This window comes from Juglans regia, chromosome 9 (assembly GCF_001411555.2).
Source record: "Juglans regia cultivar Chandler chromosome 9, Walnut 2.0, whole genome shotgun sequence".
NCBI classification, from domain to species: Eukaryota; Viridiplantae; Streptophyta; class Magnoliopsida; order Fagales; family Juglandaceae; genus Juglans; species Juglans regia.
In genome coordinates, this window is record NC_049909.1 from 24,224,539 (window position 1) to 24,233,627 (window position 9,089).

At 37.3% G+C, this 9,089-nt stretch overlaps 1 protein-coding gene across 3 annotated transcripts; it reads right to left on the minus strand.

The window, feature by feature from the left end:
• Nucleotides 1-945: 945 nt before the first annotated feature.
• On the minus strand, nucleotides 946-8,239 carry LOC108995059 (uncharacterized protein At4g26450). 3 transcript variants are annotated; one of them, XM_035693931.1, is made up of 5 exons: nucleotides 7,843-8,238; nucleotides 5,621-7,735; nucleotides 5,216-5,405; nucleotides 4,987-5,041; nucleotides 946-1,255 (listed from the first exon to the last, which is right to left on the minus strand). In XM_035693931.1, exons 2-5 carry the CDS (start codon nucleotides 7,534-7,536, stop codon nucleotides 1,200-1,202), a joined length of 2,217 nt encoding a protein of 738 aa, XP_035549824.1. In that variant the 5' UTR covers nucleotides 7,537-7,735; nucleotides 7,843-8,238; the 3' UTR covers nucleotides 946-1,199. The 3 variants fall into 3 exon arrangements, with proteins under 3 accessions (XP_035549824.1, XP_018826108.1, XP_018826098.1); XM_018970563.2 differs by having other exon boundaries at nucleotides 4,963-5,041; nucleotides 5,621-8,239; XM_018970553.2 differs by having other exon boundaries at nucleotides 5,621-8,238.
• Nucleotides 8,240-9,089: the final 850 nt, after the last annotated feature.

The following is a 9,089-nucleotide window of genomic DNA, read 5'->3' on the forward strand; positions in this document are numbered from 1 at the left end:
GTATAGATTTTCGTGCTCATAGTCTTATTCCTAGAAGATTTGAAAGTTTATTGCACCTTGATAAATGCTCTTTACCTTTTTTGAGATTGAAATTTGCTTAGTGCAGCTTGTAGGGGACTGATGCTGTGATTCTTCACTTCCACGTTTGTTTTCTTATTATTGTTTTTTGTTGAAGCTATTCGATAAGACCAATTTAGATTATGCAGGTTTTTTAGTACACTATTCAATTTTATGCAAATTTAGTTGGTTTAAATTGATTCATTAAGATTTAAATTCTATTTGTTTATATTGGATAATTGTATAGGGTGGAGTTAGTCTATATCTTTTTTTTATGCCTAGATTTGGATTCTATGATTGTATGTAACCCCTAGGCATCTGCTTGTAACCACGGTATTCATCTACCATAAGTGAGAGCTATCAAACCATATTCTTTTTTTTAAAAAAAAAAAATCTAGATATTATACATGGTTTAGTTCTCTTTCCATTTTTTTTTTTTTTTTTATAGATTAAAGAAATCTTTCTAGCTGACATTTTGTCATCATATGCACATGAGATATGAAAAAAATCTATTTACAAGCTCACTTATTCGACAACCCGACCCAACACATCACTGACTTGAAAGCCTACCATATCAACTAGCATAAAATAAAAAATTAGTATTTTTATTTTTTATTTTTTTTTATAAATGTCAGTCTCTCATAGAACCCATAAGTGTGTTTACATACTAACCTGTAAGTAGCATAACTCATGAGAATTGGAATTCACTATAAATCAAGTTAGAGAAATGCTTTCAATCCAATCACACTAATATTATTTACGGAAAAATCCAGTCTCCGCACCAGTCAATGACGACGATGCGGATCTCAGTAAGATAGATTTTGAGTCTTTGACAACAGTCAAAGCATCCAGGCATGTCATCCGATTTTTGAAAAGATATCCTCTGGATAAGGTAGCACATGAGCATGTATGTATGGATGGATAAAAGTCATTATCAAAGGGGTTTTTGCTTAGCGTGATGATGCAGTGTTTCACCGTGCGAAACCTCAAACCAGGCCATGTTAGTGAATAGTGATACAATATCGCATTTGGACAGCTGACAAGTAAGAAGAATTAGAAACCTTGCATGTGGATAGAGCAAATGGTCCCAACAAAACAAAGCATACCAATACATATTTCCAGAGAACTGAGGAATAGTTGAATTAGAAGGGCTTCTCATAGTCCCGTGGCTGTTGCTGCTCCCAGGCTGGCAAAAAGCCTACAGAATGCAACATAAGGGGATCAGAAGATAGCAGAATATTACAAAGTAAAACTCATATTTAATGCTCATCACTACAGCAAGTGACAGTTTAGTAAAAGCATATGTAACAATTTAAAAGGTTACTTTCCCTACAACAAGACTCCACAAACCGATGGTATGCCATAAATGCAATATACACTCGAAGGAAATAACAGATCAGGACAGGGGTCTGTCCAACATATTTGCAAGTTATTCTAAAATGAAATCAGCAACCTGAAAGGAGTGTCCTCAACCTTTCTGTTTAAAAACCGTGAGGCATTCATGACCAGCTGAATCTTAAATAAAACAACTTCCAGGTCCATGGCTTACATGGTACAAGAAATTTTACATCCTTTCACTATAGCTCTTTCAAGTTAATTCTCTCAGGCAACAGTTGGTTTAGACAAATACAAATATCCTTCAAATAGGGATTTGATGTGTTATGTGATGATTTTACCTGTAACATATTCATAGAACTCAAATCAATTCATCAAGGTGTAATTGCAATTTCTTCATCCGCATTACACAAGAAATTTAGTTGAGACACATAGCTTGAGGCAAGATTCTATGATGCAAAGATGTTTCTTGAATAGAATCAAAATGTCCTCTTCCAGACCTATCTTTCTCATCAATAAAATTCTTGTTTACCAATTTAAAAAAAAAAAGCTTCGTCTATGCCTCGCTCTATAGAATTGATGATCGAATATTTGGGGCCAACATATCTTTCAAGCTAACGAATTTCTCCATGTGTCTATTTATCAGGCTTTAGGTCAAGATGTGGTCAACACAACTCCAAATGGACATGTCCGTCATCTCCAGCTTGATGCATGTAATCTATTAGAAAATGTATATGGCATAAATAACGTATCCATGCAGGTTTATATGCTAAGGGTGGTTCGACCCAGAGGTTTCAGCCAAGAGAAAGGGAATAGTTCCAGAAAGCCACTCAACTGGGGGAAGCAGATGCTACTCAAAGAGACCAAGCCCCTCATTTGATTGTTAGAAGGAATCACTTAAAAGACACTTTTCTCAACTTCATATTGCTCACCGATATTTAATAGTGATTACAAAGCATGAGTGGTCAATGTCGCTAAATGCTAACAAACTCAAAACCCAAGTTCAAATAACTAGACATTCCCATACATCCCTCAACTTACAAAATAAATAAAGACAATTTCCAAACCAACTTAATGAATACTCTAACGCTAAAAAAAGGACTTATTATCAATTTATAGGCATCAGAATCTTCAATTATTAAAGAACTTGGTCATCGTTTGTCAGTACCCTTACTCGTGCACCATTTTCCCCTGATTGAAAATAACCCGTCCTCGAGTTTCTACATCCTTGCACATGTCATTTATAACAGGAGAACTCTTTGGGTTGAAAAGAACTCATGCTTAGATTCGCCTTTGGAGTTTGGAGCTTCCTTTCTAATAGATTATTAATTTTGACCAGTTAATTCCCTTATCTTCCCTCCTCTCTTGCACTTTACACCTTGAGCTAGATGGACATTTTCACCTTATTTGTTTCATCCTTCAAGTGATTTATAAGATTCACGAAGACAAACATTGAAAAACAACAAATCAACCAACCCCAATAAAATAAATGGAACCTAGCTGAAGTTTTTAGGGCATTCACGACAAATTGGTGAGAGATCGAAAATCCACAAGTGCCTCATGAGTACTAAACACACAAGTGCCTCATGGAGGCATTGTTTGGACCTGACCGATTCAGTCGGTCCACCATTTTCCCACACTGAAACCAACTGTGGAGAGCTATAGACCGGACCGGACTGGTTACTATCAGTCCAGTCGGTCTTAAATAAATTAATAATATTAATATTTAATAGTATGCTTATTATCAATTTATCATTGATCAATAATAGACATAGAATACAATTAGTTAATACTTAATACTTAATAGGCTATCTTCAATTGTATTAGATGATAAAATCATAAATTCAGTGAGTGCTTTAAGTCTATGTTGTCTAACTAAGTTACTATGCGTAATAAATTAATAATATTAACATTTAATAGTATGCTTATTATCAATTTATCATTGATCAATAAGAGACATAGTGTACAATTAGTTAATACTTAATAGGCTATCTTAACATTTTATATATGATCATGGATCATACTTGCAAGCACTTAAGCATATTAAAAATATATACTTAACAACAAAAGTATTTTAATTAAGTGTAATAAATTAATAATGTTAATAGTATGTGTTATCAACGTTCACATTCGCATTCACATATAAAATATAAGTTAATAGTTAGTAGCCTATCTTAAGTTCTTAACATTTTACATACTAATATCTAAGCATAGCTAATTAGGTTAAAAAAATTGCATAATTATTTGGTTACAATTTACATTATTACATTAAAAATTTACCAAATGCATAAAATATTATTTAAAAAATAGTATACATAATTTCAGTTGGTCCAGGGTGAAAAAACCACACCCTGGGATCGGACCAAAGAGCAAAAATTTGGAAAACTCTAGACCAGTCAAAACCGGCTGGTTTGGTTGGTTTTTTTTGGGTCCACTACAATTTTTTACACCCGGACCTGTGACAGTCATATCTCATTAATAAAACCTCTGACTATGCTTTCTGAACAGAAGCAGTGTGAGGTTGATGCCTCGACATGAATCCCTCACAAGAATCAGAACCTGCTAATACCAATTTGATGTAGTTGGGATATCACTAGACCAGGCATAGAGAAAATGACTTCACTATTGATCGTGGATGCCACTCAACACAGTCACAACACACTTGATTCTTGGGAGGAATCATTCAACTCCAAGAAGCAAGATAACTTTTTTGTTTATAAGTTACTGACAAAGAATTCTCCCATCTTACTTCTCATTGACATTTATAGGGGAATAAAAAGCATGACCAGTCAAGGTCTTACATCAAATGCTAACTTTAAAAACAAAATTCAACTTACTAGGTGGTCTATAGACATTCCAAAGAAAAAACTTACTAAGCAACATCTTACTAAAAATTGCATGAACTACTTTTTTTGATAGGTAATAGCATGCACTACTAAATTCGACAAATATTCAACGACAAATTTCAAAAACAATTTAAACTATAAAATAATATCAAAAGAGTTAAATTACTTATTCTCAAATTCTAGACATCAAAATCTTCATTTTACTAAAGGAAGTAATAAGAGATTTTATTGACAAGTAAATAGGCATAGCCCTAGTACACATGAAGTATACAAGAGAAAACACCTAAATACAAGCTAAGAACTAGAATAGGCTTAGTAAAGGACTTGGTTGCGATTTATCACCACCCATGCTCCTAAATCAATGAAAGAAAAGGAACACATGTCCTTGGAGCCTCTAGAGTTCATTTGGATCTTAGAAAGAATGGGGAACAGAAAATAAAAATGATTGACGAGCAAGCAAATTGAAAGCATTTTCTTTTCTCTCTTGTTTCCAAGATTGAACTGTAGCCTTGGCTTAAAAATAAGGAACATTTCTGCAGAGAGGCACATTTGAAGGAAAACAATTTCAGCCAGAAAAGCACAAAACTAAAATACATGACTCCAATCTTGATATCTGTTTGACGCATAAAATGCAGTTAACACTGTGTTAACATGACATTCAAAGAATCAAACATCACCTCAGGCAAATCAACCATATAAACTCTAGATTTAAAAGAAAACAAACCATGAAATTAAATATCTGGCATACTTAATGGTATTTCTTCCAGGGACATATATATGGAATCATCATCAGCAAGAGACCCCTGAAACAAGCAGTGAAAAAATGTAAGTTACCTCATCAAGGTGGTCAAGGCACATGCATGACTATACATTAAAACTAAACCATAAACGGCAGGCCGGCAAAGGCGACAGCTGCAATAAGATCATTGTGTGCAGAATATGCAGGTAAACCAGTTATCAATAGTTAGTGGTGGTACCTCTCCATTGGGAAGGCCCATCCCGCTTTGCATTGAAGTAACATCCCCTGGTACTGAAGAACAATTGGAAAAATCACCTGCGAGCAGCTCTGAGATCATAAGCCCATAACCATCCTGAATGACAGAAATATCATTGGCATTCGATGCATTGTTAGGGAAACCCTCAAGGCCCATATACACAGTCTCTGTCCTGTACAATCCAAAAACCAGCAAATCAATAACAACAAGATATAAAAACAATACATGAAGTATCAGGTGCAGTTGGCGCACTCAAAAAATGCTATAGGGCAACAGGGAATGATTCTAAAAACAACTCCTGTGGGCAAGTCTATGCAATCACTTTTATTTAAATTGATGAATTTAATCAATATCCGCATGAAGAGACATACTGATAAAGAAACTTACTTTCTTGCTGCATCATGGAAGGCCTTATCTTCCAGGGCAGAATCATTTTCTAAATCAATAACTTCAATCTCTTTAGCATCAGTGACATGTCTACTGTATTCACCAGATATCTTGGTGTTACTCATTGACAAGTCAACATCAATTGGTGCTGGTTCTTTTCTGTTTCTGGAAACAGAATGGTAAATATGGATCGGATCATTATCATGATTCTCATTGGTTTCAGAAGCTCCCCCGAGATTAAGGTCACAGATTTTAAATGAACCAGGAAAAAGTTGCTTCTCTTCTGCATACCCAACACATGGTTCAGTCCTAGCTTTAGTGAACAGAGAATCATTCTCCAAGCTCTCATGATCTAAAGCCATGATCATGTTCTCACCAGGTGAAGCCCTGTCTTCCTGTGAGCTCTCTTTCTTTTCACTGGAGTTAGAAAGGTGGAGATACTCATCAGCCTTTGTTACCTGAGAGGGAGTCCTCTCTCTTGCCTTTTTGATTCCCTCCCTGATATCACCATCTTCTAGAGCTCTTTTTTCGCATCTTTCCTTAACAGTGGAGCCACAACTTGGAAAACCAGGCAGTACTGGTGGTTCTTGCCTATTTTGCATATCCGAGAAAGACTGAGTTGCAAATTCACCCTGCTCAATATCATCTGCAGAATCTACTTTGACCACATTTTCAGCAGAACACACAAATTGAGCCCTAGCAACTTCAGATTCAATACACCTCGAATCATAAATTTTACTTGATGGAGCATCAACCAAGGAGGGGTCAACAGGGGCATTGTCAACTAAACATTCAGATCCTCTTTGAGGCCGCATATCAGGAGCTTTTCCCTCCTCAATCTTTGGAACAGGGTCAACCTTTGAGCCCCTATGCGACAATGAAGAGCGGGTTCTAGTGGGCACCTTGGAAAATTTACAGAGTGTTAGTAAATCAGTGCTGGTGTTGTCTGAGAAATTTCCATCCACAACACTATCCTGGATGGTTACTTCTTGTTTGGTACCCTGTTTGTCAGTCTCATCACTGCTGGTGCCATGCTTCACCTCTCCTATTCCCACATTCATATTCTTGAAATCATAAGGCCTTGCAGGGAATTCTCCATTAGCCTCATGTTGGAGATCTTTCCCTGTACTAGAAGAACTAGCCTTTATGAGCATATCATCATCTTGGAACTGATACTCATCCAATTCAAATTCCAAATCACCAGCATCCTCAGTTTTTGGTGCTAATTCACTTCGACCACCAATGTGCAGATCATCAGTGACATTTTTACCAAATTGCTTCTCCTCCTCATGGTACTGTCCAGAAGCAATATTGTCATCACCCTCAACGTCAGCGGATGACCTAAGTCTATCAGACCATGAGCCACTCCTTCTGTAGTCTCGGCCATAATCCGAGCTATAATTTCGGAATGATGCTGCTCTTCTTCTTCCTTTGGGATTAATATCACCTAAAAGCCTTCTCTTCGATCCCAACCCAGCATCAGAAGTAGAATTCGACAATCGGGCAAGGGCAGATGTTCGGCCCTCTGGTGGAAGGGAGAATTGGTCTCCCTCCTGAGGCCTAAGCTCTTGAAACTCCCCCAACTGCCTCTTCAAACTACCGTTTTGCCACTTAACAGGCGAAAGTGCGCTTTGAGGTAGCAATCCCTGAGAAACCAAATACTCGGCTGCAAGTCGACCCGCTTCCATAAAGATGTCACCTTTACGCAGGGGTGGTTGTGGTGATTGTTGATATGATTTAGGGTGGCCCTGGCCACGCCCAAAACCACGACCGAAGTTCCTGAATTCGGAGCCGCCGTAAAACCCTCCATGGCCTCTAACCATCAAACCCTCAGGGGAGATCTGAGAGGCAGCTACACCCATTCCCATGGAACTAGACCTATACCCATTTCCAGGACTACGATGTCGGGGATGCATGTTTTCGTCTCTTATTTTTGTTTTTGACGTAAACTATCTGTAGTTCACAACAAAACAATTGGAAATCCAGATAACCAAGGACTCCGCTGTTCTCTGAGGATCAATTCAGTATGCCGGTAACTGGGTTAAGATGCATACGAAATTGTGCTTTGTGAAGATGATCTTAATTTACACCCCATGTAATAGAAGTTGAAAAATCCTGATTTCGTGCTCCGAGAAAAAGATCCACTAACATTGTGAAAATTAAATCTTAACAAAAGAAAGAAAGGAAATGTATTCTTATAGCAGAGGAAGGGCAAAACCCACCTCCCAAATCACAATACCAGAATGCCGAGCTCAAGTGCTGCTACCAGGTACCTACCACCCGCAACTTAAAACCCCAAACCCAACCAACAGTTACCTAATCGAGGAACCTTTCATTCATATGTTGCAGAACACACAAGTCAAACTCTAAGGAGAATTAGAGATCTTTGAGTTAAAGATCTGACCTTTTGGTTTTCCAAATTGAGGGGTGGGAGAGGGAGGAGACGGAAAATTTGGAAAATTTGTCTGATGCGGTGTTTGAACTCTGGTGCGTGTGTAGCGAGGAACATTATCTTTCAAGGGATTGGGATCCAATACGGTTTTACCAAGTACTAATCCAACAGATTAGACTCGCAGCACAGAAAAGTAATTCGGAATTCCCTCGTCCATACAGACCAGTGCAATGCTGGAAGAGTACAACTTTACCCTCTATTTCCTTTTAATTTACGGTCCCTGACTCCTCTTCCTTCCTTCATGTTTGCGGCTTTGCCAGGTTTTTTGTTATTTTATTTTTGAAGAACCTCGTTGAGTGTTTTTTTGTTCATTGGAAACTCACCCCCTCCCGGCCCCGACCTTCTGAATTATAGTGATTTTTAAGAAGAATTATATTATAGTGATTTTTAAGAAGAATTATAAGTGATTTTGAATTTTGCATGCTAAATTATCAAAGTTGTACATCGCAATTATTAGAACCTGATGTATGTCAATTTTTTTGTCATTTTGTTTATTTTGTTTTTAAAGAACCCCATTCTTTTTATTTTTTCACATTGGAAACTCTCTTTTTATTTTTTCACATTGGAAACTCTCCCCATCTCCTAGTATGGTTTTGAACTTTACATACTAAATTATCAATGTTGTGCATTGTAACTATTAAAACTTGACATTTTGTAGTCTATTTCCATTCTAATTGTTAGGGCTGTGCAAATGACCCGTAAATCCGATGGGTCGATTTAAAGTGGTCCGATCCGACTTGGATTTAGCGGGTTATTATATATATGATCGGATCTGCAAGTAGATTTCAGCTCGTCCGTATATAAAACCATTCTTACCTTCAACTCTCCAACCCTAATCGCCGCTCAGCTTCCAATTCGCAATAATAATCCAGACCATGCACTGGCTGTTTTGTTGGACCGCATGCTGTATTTGCTTGCTAGCTACAATATTCTCAGTTGCTCTGTGGAGATTGGCCTTGAATATGGAGGAGGAGTTCAGAGATGTTACGTCTCACTTCTGCTAGGAGTTACTTTGTA